The 24,418-nt window shown below is 63.0% G+C and overlaps 4 protein-coding genes across 6 annotated transcripts; 2 read left to right on the plus strand and 2 right to left on the minus strand.

Moving 5' to 3' along the window:
• The first annotated feature begins 584 nt into the window (after positions 1 to 584).
• Positions 585 to 1,970, plus strand: GPR62 (G protein-coupled receptor 62). The gene is made up of 2 exons (XM_090284840.1): positions 585 to 700; positions 780 to 1,970. Exon 2 carries the CDS (start codon positions 848 to 850, stop codon positions 1,892 to 1,894), a length of 1,047 nt encoding a protein of 348 aa, XP_090140966.1. The 5' UTR covers positions 585 to 700; positions 780 to 847; the 3' UTR covers positions 1,895 to 1,970.
• Positions 1,971 to 2,583: 613 nt separating this feature from the next.
• On the minus strand, positions 2,584 to 6,218 carry PCBP4 (poly(rC) binding protein 4). Its single transcript, XM_090284841.1, has 12 exons — positions 6,068 to 6,218; positions 5,918 to 5,941; positions 5,791 to 5,823; positions 5,524 to 5,640; positions 5,243 to 5,374; positions 4,957 to 5,085; positions 4,642 to 4,716; positions 4,428 to 4,472; positions 4,288 to 4,351; positions 4,139 to 4,191; positions 3,882 to 4,051; positions 2,584 to 3,465 (listed from the first exon to the last, which is right to left on the minus strand). The coding sequence occupies exons 1-12, from the start codon at positions 6,146 to 6,148 to the stop codon at positions 3,177 to 3,179; spliced, it is 1,212 nt and encodes a 403-aa protein (XP_090140967.1). The 5' UTR covers positions 6,149 to 6,218; the 3' UTR covers positions 2,584 to 3,176.
• A 7,015-nt stretch (positions 6,219 to 13,233) lies between these two features.
• Positions 13,234 to 18,126, minus strand: ABHD14B (abhydrolase domain containing 14B). 3 transcript variants are annotated; one of them, XM_090284844.1, is made up of 5 exons: positions 17,564 to 18,125; positions 17,093 to 17,173; positions 16,034 to 16,267; positions 14,590 to 14,831; positions 13,234 to 14,236 (listed from the first exon to the last, which is right to left on the minus strand). In XM_090284844.1, the coding sequence occupies exons 1-5, from the start codon at positions 17,739 to 17,741 to the stop codon at positions 14,057 to 14,059; spliced, it is 915 nt and encodes a 304-aa protein (XP_090140970.1). In that variant the 5' UTR covers positions 17,742 to 18,125; the 3' UTR covers positions 13,234 to 14,056. The 3 variants fall into 3 exon arrangements, with proteins under 3 accessions (XP_090140970.1, XP_090140971.1, XP_090140973.1); XM_090284845.1 differs by lacking the exon at positions 17,093 to 17,173 and having other exon boundaries at positions 17,564 to 18,126; XM_090284847.1 differs by lacking the exons at positions 17,093 to 17,173; positions 17,564 to 18,125 and adding an exon at positions 16,719 to 16,806.
• An 8-nt stretch (positions 18,127 to 18,134) lies between these two features.
• On the plus strand, positions 18,135 to 22,854 carry ABHD14A (abhydrolase domain containing 14A). The gene is made up of 5 exons (XM_090284848.1): positions 18,135 to 18,276; positions 20,450 to 20,661; positions 20,830 to 20,945; positions 22,090 to 22,325; positions 22,524 to 22,854. Exons 1-5 carry the CDS (start codon positions 18,193 to 18,195, stop codon positions 22,704 to 22,706), a joined length of 831 nt encoding a protein of 276 aa, XP_090140974.1. The 5' UTR covers positions 18,135 to 18,192; the 3' UTR covers positions 22,707 to 22,854.
• The last annotated feature ends 1,564 nt before the right edge of the window (positions 22,855 to 24,418 follow it).

Here is a 24,418-nt window from a genome sequence, read left to right on the forward strand (position 1 = left end):
GCAGCCACTGTGCAGAGGACACACTGTAGGGCATGAGTCGGTCAAGACCCGGTCAGCAAAGCTGAAACCCCTCCACGTGTTGCAGACGAGAGGACTTTCATACAGGAAAGGAACTGAAGCACAGAGCAGGAGGGGGAGGCCACCCAAAGATCAGCAACAGCAGGAGGCTCCTACCACTCTTAGGGTGCTGCAATAATGGAAGGGAATGGTACCCCAATGTCCGGGAGCCAGGGTCCCACGCAGGTGCTGGAACCCCAGAGTGGGGTGGCCACCAGAAGGAGAGAGATGCCATACTCCAGAGATAGACAGAGAGGCCCAGGCTGAGCGGGAGAGGGAAGAGCTCTGGCTTCTTCAGCCTTCCACACACGAGCGTCCTGGCGCTAGACTCCAGCCTGGGCCTGCTTGGGGGGGCCCCTCCACAGGCACCCCAAGCACTCTCACAGCGCAGCCTCCGGCCTCCAGCTGGCAGCTGCTAGGCCCCGGGGGGCTGGTGCCAGGCCCTGCCCCTCCCTTGCCGTCTCTGCGTCTGTAAAGGGCCACATCAGAGTGACAGCCAGTACCATCTCCAGCAGGGGCTGAGCTGCTGGGGTGCAGGGGAGAGCCACAGCAGCCTCGCACCCTCCACCCTCCGTAGGGCTGGCCAAGCCCCCGGGAGGATGGCGACCTGGGCGGCAGGGGCAGAGCCTGGGCAGCCTGCGAGGTGAGGGGCGCGAGGAGCAAGGGCCGGGGGCTGGGAATGGGGACTTGGGGGCCGTCCCATCTCGCCCTCTGCATCCCAGCACAGGGTGAAGCCGGACGCTGGCTGGCCGACACCCCGGGGCTGAGCGCCACAGACGTCGCAGGCCCCATGGAGCTGGTCCTGGCGGCCGTCGTGGAAGCAGCGGCCCTGCTGGGCAATGGCGCGCTGCTGGTCGTGGTGCTGCGCACGCCGGGGCTGCGCGACGCGCTCTACCTGCTGCACCTGAGCGTCGTGGGCCTGCTGGCCGCCGCCTCCATCATGCCGCTGGGGCTGCTGGCAGCGCCGCCGCTGGGCCTGGGCCGCCTGCGCCTGGGCCCCGGGCCCTGCCTCGCCGCGCGCGTCCTCTCGGCCACAATGCTGCCCGCCTGCACGCTCGGTGTGGCCGCGCTGGGGCTCGCGCGCTGCCGCCTCATCGTGCACCCGCTGCGGCCCGGCGAGCGGCCCCCGCCCGCCCTGGTGCTCACGGCCGTGTGGGCCGCGGCCGCGCTGCTGGGCGCGCTCTCCCTGCTCGGGCCGCCGCCCGCCGCGCCCGCCGCGCCCGCCCGCTGCTCGGTGCTGGCCGGCGGCCTCGGGCCCTTCCGGCCGCTCTGGGCGCTGCTGGCCTTCGCGCTGCCCGCCCTCCTGCTGCTCGGCGCGCACGGCAGCATCTTCCTGGTGGCGCGCCGCGCGGCCCTGCGGCCCCCGCCGCCCGCGCGCGGGGCCCGGCCACGCTCCGACTCCCTGGACAGCCGCCTCTCCGTCCCGCCCGCCCTCCGGCCCCGCCTGCCGGGCGGCAAAGCAGCCCTGGCCCCCGCGCTGGCTGTGGGCCAGTTCGCGGCCTGCTGGCTGCCCTACGGCTGTGCGTGCCTGGCGCCCGCCGCGCAGGCCGCGAAGGCCGAGGCGGCCGTCACCTGGGTAGCCTACGCGGCCTTCGCGGCGCAGCCCTTCCTCTACGGCCTGCTGCAGCGCCCCGTGCGCCGCGCTCTGGGCCGCCTTGCCCGCCAAGCGCGGCTTCGGCGCCCGCGGGCCTGCGCTCTGCGGACCTGGCACCCGCGGGCGCTCCTGCAGCACCTCCGGGGACCTCCAGAGCGCCCTGCCCTCGGCCCTTCGGAGGCGCCAGAGCGAGCCCCGGCTTTGGCAGGAGGGGAGATCCTCAGCGTGCCAAAGGCCACCTGAGCGGAGCTGTGTGTCATACACTGAACTGGGACCGGAGAAAGGAGGGTGGCATCGAAAGGGGACCGTTCAGCCTCCTGCACAGGTGGTGGCAGGTGCCCTGCCTAGGCTTCTGACTCAGGAACGGGAGAAAGGGGGCCTGCAACCTGGTAAGGCCCAGAGGCTTCGGGGAGCTAGGAATCCCGGGTTCTAGGCCTGACGCTGCACAACCGTGCGCAGACCTACCCTTCCCTAGGCCTCATTTTCCCCACCTGTTCCCTGGGCCACCTCCAGGGCTTCTCCAGCTTAGGCGGTTTGCACGCTCACGGACGGTCCCCAGGCCAAGGAAGGAGCAGAGGTGGCCAGGGGCCCAAAGAGCATCCTAAGGGCTCACAGCCCAAGGGAAGGGCTGAGCAGGGCAGGGTCTGGGTGACCCACAGCAGGAGGAATCAGTGGAGAGACCCTCAGAAAAACGTCCCTGACATCTGCGCTCAGGAGAGACTGAACAAAGCTACCGGATTTTCTCCATCAGCGTCTAACATGCCCAGCAAACAACTGGATCAGTCTGGTGCTAGAGGCAGGAGGCTGGACATGTCCCCCAGAAGGTCCTGAAGCCCCAGAACTATGGCTGGTGGGTTCATAGACGGGGGTCCTCTGGGGCCAGCTGCACCCATTTTCTGGAGGTTTTGCCAATACCCACAATGTTTCACAGCTTCCTGGTCTCAGAATATTTATTCAAAAACAGGGATTGAAAAAACTGTACAGAGTGTCTGCTGCTGAGAACTCAGCCCTGCCCCGTGGGACTCCCCCAGCTGTCTGGCAGTATCCCCTCTTTGGGTTGCCCTCTGCCAAGCCCAGCCAGTCCATTCCAGTCAAAAGGGTATCAGTGGAAGCGGCAGGAACCTGCGGGGAGGTGGGGAGACAAGCTCGGCCCCCAGCCGCCCCCTGCCCTCCTTCCTGATCCCCATAAGGGGGCAGTAGGCTGGGGAGCCCTAAGGGATGGGGTATGCAGGAGTGACCCCCAAAGTGGGGGCACTAAGGATGCTCCCTGCAGCCAAGCACAGAGCGAGACGGGGTAGAGCCCCCTTCCCGGGGCAGCCGCATCTCCCGGAACCCTGGGCCAGAAACTGCCCCTGCCGTGAGCATAGGAGCTCCCGCAGGCCGGGGCCGGGCAGGGGGCGCATCCATGCTTCTGGGCATTAGTGGTGTTTGGGGCCCCAGGCGGGAGGCTCTGTGGGCAGGATGGGTGCGGAGGCAGCCCCTGCCGGCGGTCCTGCCCGCTCCCACGCCTGCGCCTCAGCCGGCCTCAGTAGGGCGAGAATTTCTGCCGCTCAGCTTTCTTGCTCCCATTGGCCGCTGCCATCTTGGCGGTGTAGGCCGCCAAGCCCGGCGGCGGCCCTGGGGAAGCGGGCGGGAGAGCCAGGAAGGGCACGGGCTTGAGGCCGATGAAGTTGGACAGGGAGATGGCGTAGGGCGTGCCCAGCAGGCCTGGGGGGGCCGTGGGCAGGGCCGTCAGGGGCGGCGAGAAGGGGGCGGACAGGTCTGCGGGGGCCGAGCCGGGTGTCCCCCCAGAGGTAGACTTGGCCGTTTCTAGACTGGAGAGAGGGTGTGGAGGGAGATGAAGGGGAAGGTGGGGTGAGAGGGGACAATGAGGGCCACATCGGGGGGGAGTTTAGGTGACGGACAGGAGAAGGGAGCTGAGGAGAATAGGGACACGGGGTGACACATGTGGGGAGAAGGTGGGAAAGGGAGACGGGCAGGGACGGAAGAAAGGACAGCAGATAGCGTCCAGGGCGAGGGGAGAAAGGGGGCAGCAGAGGCCCAAGACACAAAGCCAGGCACGGGGCAGGGGGGCACCGGGACAGATGTCGAGAACATGGAGCAACACGGAGGGAGCGAGGCAGAGGACAGACCCAGGCAGGGGTCCGCCTCCCCACCCTCCCCCTGCCTTTCTCAGGCCCGGAAGCCCCGTGACCTGTGAGCTGTGACCCCTCCCCCAGCCCACACTCACCAGGCAGTGATGAGGTACTGAGCCAGGGCGATGGAGACCGGGGAACCCGTGATGGTCACGTGCCGCTCGCCGGCGCCCTCCGCCTGGTTCCCGATCTTGATGTGAGCACCCGACATCTGCCGTATCTCGCTGATCTTGCTGCCCTGGCGCCCGATCACGCAGCCGATCAGCTGAGGGAGGGAGGACGTCAGCCCCAGGCGAGGCCCAGGCCCCGGGGGCCCCCTCCCCACCCTCAAGCCTCCCCATCCCCTGCTCACATCGTTGGGAACCAGGAACTCCTGAGAGCTGGTCTGCGCCCCAGGATCCAGTCCTAGGGAGAAGAGGGGTTGGGCGTGGTGCCGGGCCTCGCCTGCCTCCCCACGTGCACCCCAGGGGGCTGCCCCAGCCTCCCGCAGGGGCTGCTCACCTGGCACCATGCTCGGGGAGGCGAAGGGGACTGCGTGGCCCGAGAGCTGCTGGAGCTTGGTGACCTGGGCCGAAGAAGAGGGGTCAGAAGTCAGAGGAGGCTTGATTTGGGAAGGGGGGTCTTGGGCTGTGGCCACTCACCTCAGCTGGGGTCACAGCCCCATACTGACCCTGGACGGAGAAGCCCTGTGGGGACAAAGTGGGTAAAAGGGGGTGACTGTGACAGGTCAGGGCAGTTTGGCCACAGTTGCTCCTCCCTGCCTCTCTCTGGACCCCCCAGTTCCTCCTTCCATCCCCTCCACTATCTCCATCCCCTTCTCCAGTAACACTCCCACCCCTCTGCTGCTCCCCTCACCTGGTTGGCGGAGAGAAGGACGGTCCCTAAGGAGAGGCTTGGGTGGTACGGGATAGTGGCTCCTTTGGGTGGGGACTGAAAGGCACAAACGGAGCAGCTCCGTCAGGGCCCTCTCAGGCCACCCTGACCTCACAAGGATCCTGCGTTCTCAAGGCCCTCCCCATGACCCCCCCGGTAAACACACGTGACATCCCGGAGCTCCGGCTCCGTCCCTGCCCCCCCACCCCAGGTTGTCTCACGCACAGCATTCAGGCCGGCCCGACAAGACAGGCCCGGGGCCCAGCCCCTGCCCGCTCTCCCTGCCCCAGAAAGGACCTCCAGGATCACAGCGCAGATCTGGCGCACACACAGGATGATGGCATCGGGCACCCCGGACACCGTGACGGCACGCTCTGTGGAGTTGGGGAGCAGGTCCCCCGCCACCTGCACCTGGGCCCCGGTGGTCTGCAAGCAGAGAAGAGGGGCCACTTCTGGCTGTGCCCAGAACCCAGAGAAGGGCTGCCCAGGCTCAGAGCTGCCCAGGGCAGAGGAAGCCATAAGCCCAGGCCCTCCCTCACAACTGGAGGGTGGGACCTCCGGGGATGCTACCCCCCGACCTCACCTCTCGGATCTCCTTGATCTTGGTGCCAGCCTTCCCAATCAGGGAGCCACACTGGCTGGCGGGGATGACCAGGCGCAGGGTCACGGGAGGCCTGGAGACGGTCCCACCGTTCGCAGGAGCAGAGCAGAGGTCCTGGAGGGAAGGCCGTGGGTTGGTCCTGCAGGCCCCTGCTGCGCCCCTGCCCCGGAGGGAAGCCCTCCCCAGTCCCACTCCAACGTGAGGGCCCGGGCTGAGCTTGGCCTCCCCTCCCAGCCGTAGCCAGAGTCCTGTTCGTCACACACCTCGTCCAGCTTGAAGGCGATCATGGAGACCGCGTGGAAGACGGCCGCCGTAGACCCGGTGATGGTGGTGATGCGCTCGGGGCAGGACCCCTCAGAGATGGTGATCCGGGCGCTGCTCTGTGAGGACAGGACAAGCGGCGGGAAGCAGGCGCCTTCCCTCTCTCCCCAGCCGCTCAGGCCCCAGCGGCCGCAAACCACCGCCTCTGGGCCCTCACTGGGTCTCCCTGCCCCGCCGAACCCTGGCTCCTCCCCACGCTCCGTCCTCACCTGCTCCCGGATCCGTTTCACGGTCTCTCCTTTCTGCAGGGGGGAAATAGAGGAAGGCTCTTAGCCGGAGCCGGTGGGACGCAGGCCTCGGGTTTAAGGGGACACACGGAATAGAACCCACACTTACCTTCCCGATGATGCTGCCCACCTCCTGCAAACAAGCCGAGAGTGGGGTCAGAGGGTACCAATGCCGGGCCCTCGCCCACCCGCCCCTGCTGGCCAGGACCAGCCTCGCCATGCCCGCTACCTCTCCCAAGCCACAGCAGAGACCCCTCACCTTTCCTTGCATCAGCATCCGCAGCGTGAGGGTGACACTGAGCTCCGGCTCCTCCTCCAGCCCCGCGTCTGAGCTGCTCATCCTGCCAGGCGGGGCTGGGGCCGCAGCGGCCTGGGAGTGCGTCCGAGTCCACGCTGCAGCCTCGCCGGCTCTGGCAGGGTGGCGGAGGGGGCTTAGACAGGAGCCAAGCTCTCTTTCGGGTCCCCTGCCCCTCCATGGGGACCTCCGAGCTGGGCTAGTCAAGCTCCCAGAGGAGGGAGATGACACAGACCCTGAGTTTCAAATGTCCCGCTAACTGGGGTGCTTAGGTGCAACTCACTAGTTGTGCAACCCCGGGCAGCTCACTGAACTCTCCTGAGCCTCCGAGGCCCCACCTGGAAGAAGGGGAAACCGAGTCCTACCCCCCAAAGAGTTATGAGAACTAAAATGGGCTGAGCACAGAAGTGGGCATGAGTGGCAGGCACCCAGTCTCCATGTGTGTCTTCCCCTCCCCTCAAACATCAGAAGAAAGAACGAACTAGCAGGCGTCTGGGAGGCCTCCTCGCTGGCCTCTTGGAACACGGGACCCCTGTGGATGGGGCCTGGCACGGCCATGGGGAGCTGTGGGAGGTCTGGGAAGAGCGGAAGTGAAGACTGCAAGGCTCTAGGAGGGGCGCTAGTGCCCCTGCCTTCTCCCTGCTCGGCAAAGGCTTGGGGCGCAGGCTGGCCGCCGCGCCTCTGGAAGCTGTTCCCGTCCGCTGGAGCTCACTGAAGCAGAGGCCCCTCAGACAGCTCAGTACCAGGGGGTGTGTTGGGGGGAGGGGGGCTGTCAGGGTCCAGCGGCCTGCACAGTGGTTTTCTAAGCCCTGCCCTCTGTGCTGAGGAGGCAAGGATCCAGGATGGCCGCGTTCCCAGCCTGGAGCACTTACTACTGTACCAGAAACAAGTCACTTGGGTTCCGAGCCTCAATTTCCTCACCCATACCCTGGAGGGACTGCTTCCCCCTGGGACTGGGTGATGGGTAAGAAAGGGCTGAGGGGCTGGGAATGTCAAATCTGGTAACTGATGGAGAGGGAGGAGCCAGAGATTAGCTGCCAGGATTAGCCTGGTCCCCAGCCCTCCCCACCCAACCCCTTCTCAAGCCCTGACTTAATCCTGAACCTTAATCCTGCCTGGAAATCCCTCGCCTCCAGCGGCTGTGTCCCACCTAGGCTCAGCGTTGATGGGGAGCTGCTGGGGGACCAGAACCCGAGGAGGAACACAGGGACGGGACCCACTGGTGCCAAGTCTGAGCCACGACTGAGCCCTAACCCCGCCTGGGAGGGCACGGGGCGACGGCGGCACGGCCAGCCTGGAGCACTCCGGACGACCTCTGGTCTCTGGGCACCTTCCTCCTCAGCCCCTGCCCTGTCCTAACCTGGAGTAGGAAGGGGGCTCCCCGCCTGGCTCTTCCTCAGGAAGCCCGAGCAAGCCACTGTTTCTTCATCTGACTTTGGGGTGACAACCCCGCCCCTCCCCAAGTACCCAGTAACTGCTGCCTCTCCAGAACCTGCTCACCCCTCCATTCCAGTGTGGTCTACGGGCTCTCCAGAGGTCAGAGGTCAACTGTGGACGCAGGGCCTGAGCTCTGCGGGCACGCTGGCCAGCCTGGTGCCGGCTGCCCTTGCTAAGGCTCCCCCAGCGGCCTGCACTTTCCCCGCAAAGCACTCGTGACAACACGCTTGGTCTCTGCCTCCCTGGACAGCCCAGCCCGGGAGCCCCTTAGATAGGAGCCAAGGCCGACTCCTTCTTGTGTCCTCAGAGCTCAGGCCAGAGCCAGGCCGGAGAAGGTGGTCAGAACATACTGGTTAGCTGGACAGATGAATTCCCAGGGTCTGTAACCTGCCCAAGGTCACAGAGAGCTGGGGCCTGGTGGGACTCCCAGCGTCCTGCCTGCTAGTACGGGGCTCTGTCACAGGGCCTGTCTGCCTCCTCCCCTTTCTGTCTGTCCCTTCTGAGTCTGCGACTCCTCTTTCGGTGAGGGGGAGGGGGCTCTTCAAAGGTGAGGAGCAGGCTTTAGCAGTCTCTGAGACCCCTGTCTAGCTAGCAGACGTGGCTTGTGCTTAGGAAGGGGTGCCAACTTGTCTAGACCATGGTCTTAAGCTTCAGAACTTTCTGGGCCTCGGGAACCCTTTGGGGTGGTAACCAGTGGGAGACCTGACATTGTCCTCACACCATTTCCACATCACCCCCCTGGGGGCCTAAGTCCCAGGAAAAACATGTCAGAAGGGCTGGCATGTGACCAGAACTGGGGCTCCTACCCTGAAAAAGATAAGGTCTGTAGCAGAGCCCCACTGCCCCAAGTTCAGTGGGTGACCTTGGCCAGGTCTGCACCTGACCCGGACCTCAGTTTACCCATGGGCACTATATGCGTGCGTGTGTGTGTGTGTGTGTGTGTGTGCGCGCGCCTGCATACACACACGGGGCTGGGGGTGGGGAGTTGCTGGTCTCTCTGTGTTCTTCCTGCTTTTAGGGATCCCCAAGGTCTTTCCTGTCTTTAGGAGAGAATAAGGGGTCCTGAAACAGGTCGTCCAAACTACTCTCCTAGGCCCCCTTGGAACGAGCAGCCCTGTTAGACATACACGCTCCCCTCTGCCCTCACTGGGGCTCTCCAGCCTGGGGGGCCCTGGGTCCCACTGGGCCACCCACATGATAGCCAGGCCTCAAGCCACACTGACCTCCAGCTCACCTCTGGGGGCACCCAGCCCCCTCTAGTCAGCAGGGCTCCCTGGCAGAACATACCCAGCTTAGACCAAGCCTCTGACTTCCAGCGTTCCCGCCTGCTCCTCCGACCCCCTCCCCAGACCCAGTGCCCACTCTCTCTGTCCCTGGCCTCCTGCCACTCAGGCTGGAGGGGGGCGGAGGGGGGGAACAGCTGTGTAAGCCACAACGAGGGCCATGGCGGCTGCCCCTTCCTGCCCCTCCCCCCAGCTGTCCCTCTCTCTCTCATGACAGCTGCCCAATCAAAGGGCTGGGGGCTTAGCCAGCTCCCCCCACACTCAGGGATCAAGTGTCCACCCAGGCTTTGTTCTGGAGCAAGAACAATCCGGGGGAGGGGAGGGCTCCTGGGACTCAAGTGGACTGGCCCGCCCCTTGGGGGATTCCCTGGGCTCTGCTGGCCAGAGCAGAGTGTCTGGACCATCGAGGCCTTGTAGACCCACCTGGGCTGGGGAGAGAGAGGAGTCCAGTCTCAAGTTCATCCTCCCCTTCACACCCCCCAGTATGCTCTCAGCACCTCCAGCCCCTAGTCGAGCACCCTCCTACACCTACTCCAGAAGCAGCCGCGCTGGCCACACCCAGCGATGCCAGGGAATGCTGAGGCCGGGCAGGGCAGGGCGTGGCAGGGGCTGGGCGCTGGGCCTGGGGGCACTGAGGGGTTCTGACCCCCCTGCCCTGGGCCTTCCCTTCCTCACCATTCCTGACCAGCCAGGCCCCCCTACAAGAACTGCCCCAGTACCCTCAGACCCAAGCACCCAGCCATTCAGCCTCCGGCATCCCAAGAGGACCATCCATACGCACCTCTGGGGAGAGTCGGGGAGGAGGAGCCTGCAGGGGAGCAGCCTGGGGTCCCCCAGCTCCAGCCTCTGGTTCTCAGCCCAGGGCTGCCTTGTACCCTCAGTGCTCGGCAGGGAAGGGAAGTGCTGACGACCTGGCTGGTGCGTGGATCCTTAGGCAACCCCCACCCCCGCCCCCCTCAGGAGTCCGCACAGCCGCTTGCTCAGAGAGCAAGGGGGCCCCAGGCCCAGACTGGGCTCCAAGAGGAAGGGCAGCTTCGTGGTGCAGCCCCACCCACTGGCACCCATCCCACACCGTCTCGCCCAGATTGAGAAGGGTCTCTACCGTCTGTTCTCCATCCTGTGGACTGGGTCCCACTGCTGCTCAACAGCCATCCTTGGCTCCCCAGTGCCCAAGGAATAGAGGCTGCTACCCATAGACAGGCACTCCAGGGCCTTTGCCACCTGGCCCCTGACGACTCCTCTTGTCTCATCTCCACCCCCTCCCCCCACACGGGGCTGCAAAGCACGCCTAGCACCTCCAGGCCTCTGGGCCTTTGCCCAGGCTGATCCCAGCTTGAAATGCCCATCCTCCCCACTCTGTCAAAATCCTTCTCCAATGCCACCTCCCCTGGGAAGCCCTTCCCAACCCTCCACGTCAGATATAAACACTCAGGCCTTTGGGCCCCCCAAAGATATGACTACAACTCAAGGGAGTCCCAAATAGGCATCTCCGAGCATGCCTTTCCACAACACAGAGGTCTCCTGGAGGGCAGAGGCCCGGAGCAGCCTCCGTGTTGGGGGAGAAGAGAGGGCGCACAGGGCCTGAACATCAGGGACCAGAGATGGGGCAAGGGTCCCAGAGGAGCAGGGAGGGTGGGACGAGAAGGCCTAGAGCACAGGGGACCAGTCCCATGAGAGAGCCAGGATCTGCCTGACAAGATTCCCAGGTCCTAATCTTCAGCACCCCTGTTTCTCAGGGTCTAAGGGCTCCCCGGGCATATCTCTGGGGTGGGGATTTGCATTGTGCTTTGAGACTTCTGGGGCCCAAAGTTGCTTTCTCCTTGGGGTCCGGGGGCTCAGCCTGTCACAGCTGGAAGGGCCTCACCAGAGAGGAACCTGAGGCCCAGAGAGGAAGGGGCTTGTTTGTAATGCTACGTGAGAGGCACCTGGCAGAGCTGGGCACACCCAGGCGCCCACCTGTGTAGCTCAGACCTCTTTCCCCCAGAGGTCTGCGCCACCAGGACATGGTGATGGAGGCTGGAGGTGGGCAGGGATGGGAGTAGGAAGGGTGGACAGAGCCAGTCCGGGGACACAGGGCGGGGCAAAGCCAGCCTCCCGGTGGCCCGGGCCTGCCAGGGTGTGTGGGCCGCCTGCTCCCAGCCCCCCACCCTGAGCATGCACGAAGAACAATCCCCTTGTGTTTGGGCAGCCTGAGCCTGCATGCTGATGAAGGCTAGGGGATGGGGGCTGGGACGGGGGCGCCTTGGAGGTTGAGAGGGTTCTAGGGCCCGTGGGGCTACGGGACCTTCCGATGGAAAAAGGATACGGTCCCAGGTGCTGGCCCCAAAGCAACAACAATCAGCCCAGGAAACCGTGAGGGCCAGAGCTGAGGTTTAAGCATCTGAGGAGCTCGGAGTTGGGAGAGCTCTTTGTGGGGGAAGGAGGGCCCCTGAGGACACATGCCCTGCTGGTCCAGCATGGAGGTGCTCATCCTGGGCTTGGTGGGGACCAACAGCCCCCATTCGGGAAGGAGGGACTGCAGCTGGCCCTGGGCGCGTCCCTCCAAGACCACTCCCCAGGGTGCGGGGGCCGGGTGGGGCACGGGGTGCCACAGGTCTCAAGATGGCGGGCCTGGGATAGGGGAGCGAGGAGGCGGGCACCTCCCTCCTCGGGCCAGGCAGGCACCAGGGCCCGGCCGAAGTGAGCAGCCACAGGCCCCCACCCTCAGGACTCCAGCCAAGTAGCCAGGGCAGCGCTGAGGGGCTGAAGAGCCACGGGCACCGGGGACCGCGGGGAGCCTCCGACTGTCACCTCCACACACACCCCCACCCCACCCCCAGCAGGGAGGTCTGTGGCGGCCGCACCACAGCCCGCAGAGAATGGGAAGGGGTGTGGACGGGGCCAGGAACTGCGGGGAAATGGCAGATGGGGACAGCGATGGGGCAGAACCAGCACGCAGGGCGGGAGGTCGCGGGAAGAGCGGTCCCAAAGGACAGAAACAGCAGGTGGGATGGGGGCCTGGAATCTGGGGTCTCGGGTCCACTACCACCCTCCTGGGTGCTGGGGGCTCCTCCGGCAGGCTAGCACCCCCACCGGTGCAGGCCTGGGTCCCTGTGGGACAGGGAACATGTCCCGCGCGGTCTCCCAGGCCCCCAGACCCAGGACCCGGGCCTGCGGACTTGGGCACCGGCTTCCCGCCCCCGGCCGAACCCCCAAACTTCGCGGCCCGCGGCGCCCCGCCCGGCGCGCGCCCTACCTCGCTGGGGCTGTCCTGCGGCGGCGGCGGCGGCGCGGCGGCTGGGCCGCTCAGTCCCACATTGTCCCCGGGAGAGGCGGCCGCTCACAACTGCGAGTGACATCAGCTGCGAACAATGAGGGGTTTGACAGGCGCGGAGCCCGGCCGGCCCGGAGCCCGGCTCCGCGCCCCCCCACCCCCACCCCCCAGCCCGCCCGGCCCGGCCCCTCCCCGCCCCCTCCCCGGATCCGATTACAGCGCCGCGGGCCCGCCCCAGTCGCCCCAGTGCCGCAGCCGCCCGCCCCGCCCCGCGCGCCGCGGTGCGCCCCGCGCGGCGGCCGCTTCCGAGAGCGCTGGGGGGCCCTCAGGCCCCTGCGAGTGGGGGGCGCGGGGGGCGCGGGCTGAAGCGCGGTCCTCCCGCCGCCGCCCGCGCTGCGCCGGCTCCCGAGTCCCTTGCTCCGGCCGGCCCGCCCGCTCGCCGGGCGCCTCTGCCGAGACCCCTGCGCCCCCATCCCGGCCGCCGCCCCGCCGCCAGCGCCCGCGCTGTCCCGCTCCGGCCCGGGCCCCGAGGAGATCGGGCCTCCACCCTCCGCCGTCCCGGGGTCCCGGCTCCCCTGCTCCGCGCCGCCCATCCCCGCGCGGGGCTCTGGCCCGCCACGACCCGCACCCCTCAGCCACCCACGGCCTCCGCGAGGCCCGGCCCACGTCCGCCCGGGGCAGGACCGGCGGGAGGAGGGGCCTGCGAACTCAGTGACCCGCGCACCCGGCCCGTGACTCCCCCAAAGCTGCCCCCAGAATTCCCTCTGGGGCTAGGGTCGCACGGGAGGCGGCGCGGCCAGGACTCCGGGAGGGAATAGGTAAGAGGAGGCGCAGGCTGGGCTGTTCCCAGGCCCTTCGTTCCCCCGCAGCACCTCCTGCCGCCGACCCCCCCACCCCCGCCGGTCGGCCTCCCCCTCGCCTCCGTGATCGGCTCTGCCAGGTCCCACTGACCTCCCCCTCCCCCACAGCTGAGTCTCTTGGCTCCTGGGTGTGTGGGGGTGGGGAGGGGAATCCAATCTCCCTTCCCCTCCATCTGGCCTGGTGGACAAAGGGCAGGGGGACCATCTGGTCCCGCCAGGGTGGGGGAGGGGCCCACGGTGGCGGTCCCAAGGGGCAGGGGAGGGGCTACGCTCTGGAGACAGCAAGAGCCTGAGGGGTCTAACTGCATTACTTTATTTCACCGACCTCCACGCTCCACCCTGCCGCCCCCAGCCTCAAAGCAGGAAGGACGCTTGGCTGAGAAGACCCAGGCCTAATAACCTGGGAAGGTGTGGAGCATCCAGAAGGAGGAGGGAAAGCAGGGAGATCTGAGGGTCAAAGGGGTGGACCTCTCTTTTGGGGGGCATTTCTGATCTGGAGTCGGTTGCGACCTCTGGATGAGTGGAGTTCTGGGCAGGACACACCCTAGGCCTGACAGAGGATCCCCTGCAAGGACTGGTCCCTGGGGTCCCCCCTTCCGCAGACAGCGGCGTGCTGCCTGGGTGTGTGGAAGCGTGCAAGTGCTCGTATGGAAGCATAAGCATGCACGCATGTTTGTGCAAGTGATGCAAAGCTGCACCTGAGCGTGTGCGTCAGGCAGGTGTGTGCACCTGTGTGGTTGGGTCATATTTGGGGACAAGTGTAAGCATGCATGTGGCATGTATGTATCTGGCCTAAGAGGTCGGGTAGGGGCTGAGTGCCCTATGGGGCAGCCCAGGAGGAGGTGGGCGGTAGGAGGGGTGGACTGGGCAGAGCAGAACTGGCAAGCCTATAGCAGAAGCTCATCTAAATGGTTACCCTCCACCAGATCACGTCCCTTGATTCCTGAATATTGTCTCTTGATTTCACCGCCTCAGCGTGTCACTGCAAGAGAAAGAGGAAAAGACAGACAGACCCTGAAAGACAAGCCCCTAGACAGACAGACACACCTGTTGCATGTGCACGGTGAGAGAGAGAGCCCCCAACAGGCAAGCAGCCCACCCGCGACAGCAGGGCTGGGCCTCATGCCAGCCCCTGGAGGAACTCCAGCAGCTCTGTGTGCCACTCCTCGGGTTTGTCAAGGTAACAAGGGTGCCCTGCCCCCTCCATGACCAACACCCGGTGGTTAGGCAGCTGCTTCAGGTGCTCAAAGCTGGTCTGGCCCATGGGGTCCTGGTCTCCATAGACAATAAGAGCTGAGGTCTAGAGAAAGGAAAAGGAGGCCGAGTCAACGGGGACCTGCCTCACCAGCCCCAGCCCTCCCCATCACTTTGCCCTCTCCCTGGGGTCACCCCAAATGAGGGGGAGGCTGGCACAGTGGGGTGGGGGGAGCCAGCTCCCAAGCAACAGAGGTGCAGATCTGTGTCTGCCGCAGCACATGGTTTAGCACAAGGCTTGGGCCAGTAATCTGCTAAGTAAATCAAAAGGGTGGAGCGTGGTGATTCAACCCCTCCCAGAAGCCGCCTGCGGGCTCCCCCACCCAGGTGAGGAAAGGCCCTGAGAGGGACTCTTCCTTGCTCCTGGCAAGGGCATCTCAGCCTCCCACACGGAAGTACCTTCACACTGGCATAGTCAGCAGCACTGATTTTGTCTGTGCAGATGGGGGCCACTGGTACATAGCCCTGGAGCTGTGAGCCAGGGGCCGTGAGGAAGGGCAGGGAGTACATGCCACTCAGCGATGGGCTGATCACAACTGGGGAGCCCAGGTCCAAGGCTTCTACCACAGCTGCCAGGAAGCTGCTGGGGGCCAGCTCCCCGATAGGGGCAGGGGCTGCTGCTTCCTTGGAGCGCCCTAAACCTGCAGGGATTTAAGTGTCGGAGAGACAAGACAAGGGCCGTGAGTGGGTAAACAGGAGAGAGGGTCCCTTCCTCCAGGAAGCCCTCCTAGGTCAATCTCCCTATGCCAGGTTCCTGCAACATGTACTGTGCCCGAGTTTACTCCTGCAGCAGCCTAGATCTGTCATAGCTGTGGCAAGCATGAGCCTTTCCCCTCGGGTGTGTGCCCATCTCCCCCAGCAGTATAGTGCTCTGGGAAGAATCAGGCTCTGAAGTCCAACACAGCTGGGTCCAAGTCCCAATTTGCCATTTATTATCTATGTCACCTGCAGCCCTCAGCCCTCTCCACTGCTCAGTTTCCCCATCTGTTAAAGGGAGAAAAAAGTATCTGCCATTTGAGATTGTTGTGAAAATTAAATTAACTGCTTAAGAGGCACTTCCCCCAGGGATGGCAGAGTGAGTGCCTGGAGAACAGTGGCTGAGGGGCTGGGTCAGCACACGTACCTGCCCTCCAATCAGTTAGTCACTACATTCTCCCAGAAAGATTAGCTCAAAGAACTTCGCCTTGAAGCTCAGCTTGTCAGAACCAATCCTGTCGGGACCTGGAGGCCCGCCCTTAGGCACTGAAACCATCTGGGCCAGAGAGGGGAGCAGGTCAACCATGCAGCAGCCCCTTCCACACTTGGCACCAGGGGCTGGGGCCTGCCTGTCCAGGTTATAACTGGCAGTCTGGGACTGCCCCTGCCTCCCCCAGAACCCAGCTTCGGGCATTCTATCCGGGATCCTGACTAGTGACTTAGCCACTGGCCAGGCCCTGCCCTGTCCCTGAAGGTGCCAGTATATCCAGTCTTGCTCTTCAGGGTTTCCAGCAGAGCCTATTGTAATGGCTCTGTCAAAATATTGTACTTCCCATCGGCTGGCACCCATCATTATGTCAGGTACTGACCACATAGTCACATGGACATCATTCCATTCTCTGGAGCCAACCCCCAGGAGTGCGGTCATCTCTCATTACAGATGGGGAAATGAGCTCAGAGACACTGCCCCAGGCAGCAGTTAGAACATCTGGACTGCGTCCAGGTGGCATTGGATTAAGACCAGAGAGGCTCGAGGATCCTTGCAGTGCGCACTGTATCCTAGCCTGGCTAAGGCCTTCCAGACCCCAGCCCTGGGTCCCCAAGGAGGTCCCCACCACCCCTGTCCAAAAGCCTGCCCCCGAAGTACCTGGCAGGTCAATGGCCACAGCCCGGTAGCCAGCCTGGGCCAGCCTGAGCAGCGTGCCCAGGTTCTGCCAGGTCTCGGAGGAGAAACGGATCCCATGCAGCAGCAGCACGGAGAGGCGGGCGGTCTGCCCACCGCCCGGCCGAGTCTCCCTGAAGAAGAGGCTCTGGCCCTGCACCTGGACGGTGCCCTCGCGCTGCTCCACGCCCGCCATGCTGCCTTCGTGCGGTACCTGCGCTGCAAGGCCAGGCTGAGTCACAGGACAGTCTGTCCCAGTGGGGCAGACAGGTTACCACAGGGAGGGCGGGACCTGGGAAGCAGCAAGGAGGCCTCCCGGGGGTGAGGAAAATGAAGTTGTTATTTCTGCCTCTGCCGCTCCCTTAATTGTGTGGCCTCAGGCCTCAGTTTCCTCATCTGAACTATGGGACATTAAAGCCTACATCAAGAATTAACAAGTTAAAAAATAATTGACAAGTGAAGGTGTCTGTCCTTGGAAAGAACTGAATACCGGGGGCTTCAATTCTGGTCACCGTTCTAATCGGTGTCCTTTTCTACAAATGGGAACAATACAATAGTAGGCGGTCCATGCGATTAAAGGAGCGCATGTCACACGCCCCGGGTCGGCCTGGCACTCAGTACTAAACATGGTAGCTGCTCAATAAACTAAGGAGCTGGTTATTTTGCTCACCAACCCCTTGCTCTCCGAGGCACTGTGACGGGTCCTAGTTTAGCACCGCGGGCAGGAGAGGGTCGGGGTTGGAGGAAAACACCCGTTTCTGGAAGCGGAAACCGGAGCGCTCAACCAGGAAAGGCTTTGGAGTTCCCGCCCGCAAGGGACGCGGGGTGCTCAGCGCGGTGACGCTGCGATCAGGGGCGCGGTCATTGGCGCCGCCAAGGCTCGCTCTGTCCCCTCCGAGGACCTGGTAGGGCTCACGGGGAAGGGCTGGGGGCAGACCCGAGGGAGGGGACCTGGGGAGACGAATGGGAAGGGGAGAAACTAGGGGTAGGTGGGGGTTCTAACTGGAGAGAGGGAGAGAGGATCGGGGGGCGCAGGGCAGGTACCTGGGGAGCTGCGCTCGCGCAGACTGGAGGCAGGCGAGTCCTGGAGGCAAATGGGGCCCGGGGCGGGGAAACTGGGAGGGACTGGGGCGGGGAAGCGGGGATGTAGCCACGCCGCTATGGGGCGCCCTCTTTTGGCCACAATCCACTGCAAGGCCCATCTTTCTTCTCACAGGGGCCTCGGTCTCTCTAAGCCCCTCAGCCCCACGTGCCCCAAGCATTGACTGGGTGCTTACCCGAGACCCTCAGCGACCTGCCCCGCGTGCGCAAGGCGCGGCTTGAGGAGGGGGCTCTTTTGGAGTCGCACCCCTACTGCTTCCTCTGCTCGTCCTCCCCCACCCCCAGCCCGGATTGCCAAGGCCCAGAGTCGTGCGCCAGGCATGCAGTTGAAGCCCCACAGCTTTGAGTGCCCGGTTCTGCCAGTGCCCACCCGGGTAGCCTTGATCGTGTTCCCAAGGCCTCTGAGCATCTTACCCTCGCCTGCAGAACGGGTGTGAGGTCGCCCACCGAGCGGGGTGCCAAGAAAGGAGGGACGTGCCGATCCTCCTGCACGCTTCGCGCAGCCTCTGCACCAGGCCTGGCCACCACGCGGCGCCGGAGCCTGGGGCAGAGCAGACTTCCGCCACACATCGCCAAACAGGATCGGTGTCATAAAGAGATGCCAAGGGAGCCCAGAGGCCACCCTGGGCTCTGACCGAGTGCCTGCGTGTGTGCATTTGTAAGGCCAGGGAAGTACGCGGGCCGAGCCCGGGTGCCCTGCCTAGCCGTCATGTCTGGCACTTACACCCGAAGCCTGCCTGCCAGACGCGGCCTTGGCGGGTCCTTAACCCCTAAGACAACCCTAATACGTAACCCCACTTCACAGGCGAGAGGCTGAACCAGGGTGGAGACGCCGTGGTGGGAAGAAGCTGGGTGGCTCTCCCCCGGCTCTCAGGCCTAAAACAATCCGGAAAATCTGGACGGCGCGGGGGGCCGCCCCCCGTTCCCACTGCACCGGGGCTAGTAGGCGCAGGGCCTGCGTCTGCGGACTGCGCAAGCGCGCCTCGGTGGCCGCACTCTTGGCCGCCTAGTGCGGGCCCCAGGCGGCGCAGAGAGGCAGCGCCATGGTTGCCGGGCTGTTTGGCTGCTGGTTCCGCGTGGGCGGGGCCCGCCCGGCGGGGACCGGCCGGGTCATCTCAGTGGGCCCGGTGAGTGTCCCTGGGGAGTGAGGCCAGCAGGGCGCCCGGGACGGGCCATCCTTGCTCCGCCCCTTGCCCCGGCGCCCCGGGCAGAGTCCTGCGGGAGGGGCAGGCGCTGGGGCAGCAACTGTGCCCGACTGTGTGCCGTGTGCGCGCGTGCGCGGTTGCCTGGGGGCCTGGGGGTCTGTGTTTTTGTATGCCTGTGTTGGAGCGTGTCGGTCTGTCCGCCCGCTTGTTGTCTGTGCATGTCTACTGTGTATTTTCTGTGTGCATGTGATTTTGAGGGTGTGTACTGGCTGTGTGCCTACATGTATATTTCTGAGGGTCTGTGTGTGTCCGCCGGTCTGCCTGTGCATGTGTGTTTCTTGTGTGCGTGGGTAGTTTTAGGATTGTTGTGTATCACGTTGTGCTTGAAATTTGAGGGTCTGCACGTGATTTTGAAACCCTGTGTCTGTCTGCCTTCCTGACGCCCGACTGGGTGCATGATTTTGAGGGCGTGTATTTCAAGGGATCGATTTCGCACAGGCCAGTGCCGGTCAGAGGGTGCGTCTAAGTGCAGGGAGTAGCTTGTGCAAAAGAAAAGCGGGTGAGGACAAATCGCGATGTTTGTGTGCACGCGTGTACACCTGTGTGTCTTTGTTGACGCGTATTCAGGGACCTAAGCGGGCGCTTCTCCACCCTCAGTCCAGCCCCTGTATCTGGCTGGAGGTAGACCCGGTTGCCTGCTGCTGGCAGGGTAAGGTTGTCTAGTGCGCCAGCCTCCTGCGTTGCCAAGGCAACGGCTGAATCCCCGCCCCTCGCTACCAAGAGAGGCGTCCCTGTGACCTACTCCTCACCACTAGGAGGGGCCAGCGCAGAAAACCCCTCTGGTGGGAACCAAGTTGGAGGCCGTATCTGAGGCTGTTCTGGTCAGAAGGAAGGGAGAAGCGCGCTCTTCCTCCGGCTCCCCTCCTGGATCGCCACCTGACCCGGACGGAGCCTGGGGGTGGGGACTTGGGAAACATCCCAAGCGAGGTGGGTGGAGCTGGAGTCTGGTCGGCAGTTCCCAGCTGGAGCCAATGCCCAGGTGGCATCTGGAACCTGGGAACAAGCAGGGTGCTCCTCCTAGGCCCGAGAAATGATGACAGGCCAGACCCAGGTCAAGTCCGTTGTGGCAGTCTCGCCAGAGGCTGGAGAGTGGCAGGCGCGGGGTTCCCTCCCCCTTTTCACCGACAAACTGAAGACTTAGAGCCAGGAAGTGGCAGAGCAGAGTCTCAAACCCAGGGCTCACTACTCTGTTCCTCGTCCTGAGGTCTGTCCCCTGGGCTGCAGGTCACTCGGCATGAAGCTGGGGATGTGGGTGGCGTTCATGTCCCCAGCCTCCAAGCTGCCCTTTCCCCTGCCGGGTGCCATTCTCCTGCCTGGCCCCATCCCCCGCCCCCCGCCTCTGTCTCCTCCTGCCCAGTCTCCCCGTACCCTCCTCCCACTTAATATCAGCTCAGCTGGAGAATCCAATATTCCCATCAATGGGAAAGCACATTCTGATTTGAGCAATATTATATACAGCGTGGTAAAAAGAACCATTTCCAAACCTGCTCTCAGCGGGACATCTCTTTCCACGGAGCCTTTCACCTCTGATGACCCTCACCGCTGCCCCACCAGAAAGGTGCGGTTCATCCACCGCCTCCCAGCCCCATGCTTTTCTTGACAAACCCAGGGGGCCCGGTGGTTAGGAGCCCAGCCCTGGGTTCAAATCCCAGTTCCCCTGCTCACTAGCACTGTGTGCTTGGAGCAAGAAAATCTACCTCTCTGAGTCTGTTTCCTCATCTGTAAGAGACCTGTAATCATATCTCCTCCCCCATGTTCTTGTGTGAATTCATGGGCCCTTGTATGTGAAGGGCTGCACACGGGGCCTGGCTGTCAGAGCCCTCAATGAACGGAAGCGGCCGTAGCTGGCCACTGGGCATGCTGTGTGCCAGGGCACATCCCAGATGCTCCTTCCCACACTGCACGGCCCGTGAACTCTTGCCCTGGCATGTAGAGTTCCTGGGTATGAGCCCTCAGACCCTTGCCCAGAGCAGGGCAAAGGGTAAAGGCTGGGCTTTTCCTCTGCTGGAGCCTTCTGGGTGGGGGTGGGCGTAGGGTCCAGGGGCCCTTGCGGGGCCTCAACCCCAGCCTCTTCTCCCTCTCCTCTCCCCTCCAGACTGTGGTCCGGCCCTCCATGAGCCGGGCCCAGATAGCCCTGCTGGGCCTGGGCCTGCTGCTCATGCTGCTGCTGTACGTGGGGCTGCCAGGCCCCCCTGAGCAGACCTCCTGGCTCTGGGGAGACCCCAATGTCACAATCCTGGCTGGTCTCACTCCTGGCAACTCCCCCATCTTTTTCCGCGAGGTGCTCCCACTCCACCGGGCACGCAGGTGGGTGCTGACCCCAGGTATAGTGGAAGGACTAGGCCTGAGGGACTCCCTGTGAGGGATCCCAGCTCAACTCAGGGTGCTCAGGGCCTGGGAGGGCAGTGGGAGGAACCTGGAAAGAGCAGACCCCTGCCAGACCCTCAGAACCCACCCTCCTCTGTGTGCCCACAGGGTGGAGGTGGTGCTACTTCATGGAAAAGCCTTTAACTCCCACACGTGGGAGCAGCTGGGCACCCTGCAGCTGCTGGCGCAGAGGGGCTACCGCGCGGTGGCACTTGACCTCCCAGGTGAGAACCCCCACCCGGGGTCTGGGGAGGTAGGCTGAGCAGGTCCAAGGGGACAGCTTCCCAGAGGGGGCTTAACAGGGTAGGAAAGCCCTAAGATGTGGCAGGGGTGAGGGGTCCTCTGGGCCCCAGAGTCTGGACGAGCAGTGGCAGGTCGCAGTACAAGACGGCAACACGGAAAGGTCTGTGTCTTTATTTTCTACCTTGTAAGTTTGTGTGGATTGTCACATGTCACGGAGCAAAAGAAATCATGGCTGACCTCACTGGATTGCATAGGGAGATCTCACCATATTTTTCATGACAAACTAGGGAGCTGCTGGGTTTTTTTAGCTGTCAAATGATTTATGTTATCACTCTTGTCATTAAAAAATCAAACACGAGTGACACCCTCCAAGACCCGGGCCACATTTCCCTCCCTCTCTCACTTCAGCAGTTTGGGTGAACCAGAGCCTCTTCAGACATCTCTTTACTTAGAGATTCCAGAGAACATACAGGAGGGTGTGAGGGGGGTTATGAAGGTGATTGGTGTCCTGCCTGCTTCGTGGCTCCTTCTGCAGCTTGGTTTTCACCCCTATACCATGTCTGGGGGCCATGCCAGACATTGTGGCCCTCCTGTCTGTAGTGCGTGCCCTTGGAGGGATGGACAGGTTCTCTCTGGTCACCCCTCTGCTGGTGGGTATGTTCCATGACTTGGAGTTCTCAGCGCCAGTTGCAATGCTTGAGTATTGAATCCGAAACATCTTCGGACATGCTTCTTTGAGCCTGCGGGCGGTGCTTTCTGTAGGGTAGCTGCCCAGGACAATTGACGGATTAAAGGACGCGTATCTTATAAACGCTGGCAATTATTATCTTACCCTCCGAAACTGCTATCTGGGTTTATCCTGCCATCAGTCGCATACAGAAGTGCCCGTCTCCCCACATCTTCCCCAACACTGCATGTTATCGGGCTCCTTTAGTTTTACCAACATGATGGATGAAAGCTGTTTCTCTAGCAGGCCTATTACATCACCAGAAATAGCTTCTGGGGCTTTTTGGGGGGGGGGGGTTGCCATGTTCCGCCACTTCCTGCTTCCTTTCTCCACCGCGGCGGGCAGAAGACCCGAGTTCCTTCCAGCCTCCCTCAGCTGGTGCCTCCTGCCGCTCCCAGGTTTTGGGAACTCGGCTCCTTCCAAGGAGGCAAGCACAGAGGCAGGGCGAGCGCAGCTGCTGGAGCGCGCGCTGCGGGACCTGGAGGTGCAGAACGCCGTGTTGGTGAGCCCCTCGCTGAGCGGCCACTACGCCCTGCCCTTCCTGATGCGAGACCACCATCGGCTGCACGGATTCGTGCCCATCGCACCCGCCTCCACCCAGAACTACACCCAGGAACAGTTCTGGGCCGTGAAGGTACTGGGAGGAAGGTCTGCAAAGGTCTGGCTCCCTGTCATGGGGGGAAAAGGACTCAGGTCTCCCTTGGAGGACACACGGTCCTATCCCTGATCTGGATGGAAAAGACGGGTGTTTGGGGAAGATTTCCTAAGGAGATGGCTTGAGGGCCAGCCCCCACTAGGCTGTAGGGTCACCGCCCCTTGCCTCACCCCACAGACGCCGACTCTCATCCTGTATGGGGAGCTGGACCGCGTCCTGGCTCGGGAGTCACTGCGGCAGCTCCGCCACCTGCCCAACCACTCCGTGGTGAAGCTGCACAACGCGGGCCATGCCTGCTACCTCCACCGGCCGAAAGACTTCCACCTCGTCCTCCTGGCCTTCCTTGACCACCTGCCTTGAGCTCGCCCACTTAGGTTGGAGGGTCGGGATCAGTCCCCCACCAGGGAGGCAGCTCCTGGAATCAGAGGCTGGAGGCCCAGCCAGGACCTCTCATTTCATCCCACAGACACAATAAATAAAAGCATGTTTGTCATGCCCAGGGAGTGACGGACCCTGTTTCCTGGTGTTGCTGCGGGAGGTGGGGGTGGGAGGCAACCCTAGGACTGCTTTGGGGTTGGCAGCTAGAGGGAAGGCTCCAGCAGCCTGCGAAGGCTAAGAACACGGACTACTTCCTAGCTGCCCTCACCGCTCTGCGACTCGGTTTCCTCATCTGTAAAAAAAAAGTCGGCGTTTGTGCTATCACTAGCAGAACCAATAAGCAGAGGCAAGGACTTTATGGGGGGCTTTAGTTGGATGCTGTGATCTGAGAAGACAGCGGGCTGTGTGCCCTCAAAAACCATCTTAACATTTCACCTGAAGCCGACCTTTTTACAAGGAGCAGAAAGGGGTTTGGAAAGAAAAGTTTAATGGGATAAGAGTTGCATTCCCGTGACAATTTTCCTAGTACTTCTTTATCTGTTGATCAACAAATCTTTGTAGTTTTTTTAGATTTTATTTATTTTTAGAGAGAGGGGAAAGGAGGGAGAAAGAGGGAGAGAAACATCGATGTGCAAGAGAAACGTGGATCAGTTGCCTCTCGCACACCCCCAACCCGGGACCCAGTCTGCAACCTGGGCATGTGCCCCGACTGGAATCGAACCAGTGACCTTTCTGTTCACAGGCCAGCACTCAATCCACTGAGCCACACCAGCCAGGGCATGATCAACAATGCTTTATCTGTGTTCCCTCCTGAATTACTTGGAGTCACGTAGGTCAGGCACTCCAGTTTCTGTAGTAATAGCCTTCCACATGCATTAATCACTTAAGCCGATCGCTCAGGCTGAAATCTTTAACTCTTGAGATCCCCTGTCAATAGTAATGTCTAACTCAGAAGGTGGCTTTAGGCTTGGATGAGCCTGGGTATGTGGAGCTCCTGGCCACACAATGCTGGCGTGGAGGGGAGCATGGTATTACTGCTGCTGCACGACCCCTGGGATTGGTGGGCCTTCCCGGGCCTGGCAGCTGAGCCGAGTGGTCAGGAATGCAGGACCTATGGCCACAGGGAGCGGGCTGTGTAGGGCTGGGGGTGGGGACTGTGGTTTAACAATTAACATGGCACTGCTGGTGAACCGCCAAGCCTGCTTTCCCCTGGGTGAGTGTGGGTCAGTGGCCCACACTTAAATCCCAGGAGGGTTGGGATGGGCCCTTACCCTCCCCTCCCAGCCTGCCACTTCTGGGCCCAGAGGCTAAAGTCTTTAATCCTGCCCTCCCAAGCTGACTTGCCCCTGCAGCAGGGGGCAGAACTGGCTGAGAGTACAAAGGGCAGCCGGGCTCACGAGTGAGCAGCTACCAGAGACACCTGTGTCTTTAGCCTCCCTCTCTGGTGGCTGCAGAAGACCCAGAGAGCCTGGCACAGGGTCGGTCAAGTGTGCCGCCTGCATGGTGAGTTGCCCCACCTCTCACACCATCGTACAGCATCACGATGACATCCTGTGTCACACAGATGCTGTCACACCCAGCCACCCTCTCACACTTGTATTGTCAGACACAGGTCACACCCACTGATACACACTGTTCGATTGGCCGCGGTCACCATGCTCCTGCCCGTCCATTTGTCCTTCATTCCCGGCACG

Source organism: Furipterus horrens, unplaced genomic scaffold (genome assembly GCF_987537825.1).
Source record: "Furipterus horrens unplaced genomic scaffold, mFurHor1.1.pri manual_scaffold_7, whole genome shotgun sequence".
In the NCBI taxonomy this organism is placed as follows: Eukaryota; Metazoa; Chordata; class Mammalia; order Chiroptera; family Furipteridae; genus Furipterus; species Furipterus horrens.

What these genes read in the sequence shown, in the direction of transcription:
- ABHD14A (XM_090284848.1), top strand. Translation starts at nt 18,193, where the DNA reads ATGGTTGCCGGGCTGTTTGGCTGCTGGTTCCGCGTGGGCGGGGCCCGC. An exon ending in CCACTCCACCGGGCACGCAG is followed by an intron (nt 20,662 to 20,829) that starts GTGGGTGCTGAC and finishes GTGTGCCCACAG; the next exon opens with GGTGGAGGTGGTGCTACTTC. An exon ending in AACAGTTCTGGGCCGTGAAG is followed by an intron (nt 22,326 to 22,523) that starts GTACTGGGAGGA and finishes CTCACCCCACAG; the next exon opens with ACGCCGACTCTCATCCTGTA.
- ABHD14B (XM_090284844.1), bottom strand. Translation starts at nt 17,741, where the DNA reads ATGACACCGATCCTGTTTGGCGATGTGTGGCGGAAGTCTGCTCTGCCC. An exon ending in CACCCGTTCTGCAGGCGAGG is followed by an intron (nt 17,174 to 17,563) that starts GTAAGATGCTCA and finishes TCCCCGCCCCAG; the next exon opens with TCCCTCCCAGTTTCCCCGCC. An exon ending in CTGACTATGCCAGTGTGAAG is followed by an intron (nt 14,237 to 14,589) that starts GTACTTCCGTGT and finishes TCCTTTCTCTAG; the next exon opens with ACCTCAGCTCTTATTGTCTA.
- GPR62 (XM_090284840.1), top strand. Translation starts at nt 848, where the DNA reads ATGGAGCTGGTCCTGGCGGCCGTCGTGGAAGCAGCGGCCCTGCTGGGC.
- PCBP4 (XM_090284841.1), bottom strand. Translation starts at nt 6,148, where the DNA reads ATGAGCAGCTCAGACGCGGGGCTGGAGGAGGAGCCGGAGCTCAGTGTC. An exon ending in TGGGCAGCATCATCGGGAAG is followed by an intron (nt 5,824 to 5,917) that starts GTAAGTGTGGGT and finishes TCCCCCCTGCAG; the next exon opens with AAAGGAGAGACCGTGAAACG. An exon ending in CTCCCCGAGCATGGTGCCAG is followed by an intron (nt 4,192 to 4,287) that starts GTGAGCAGCCCC and finishes TCTTCTCCCTAG; the next exon opens with GACTGGATCCTGGGGCGCAG.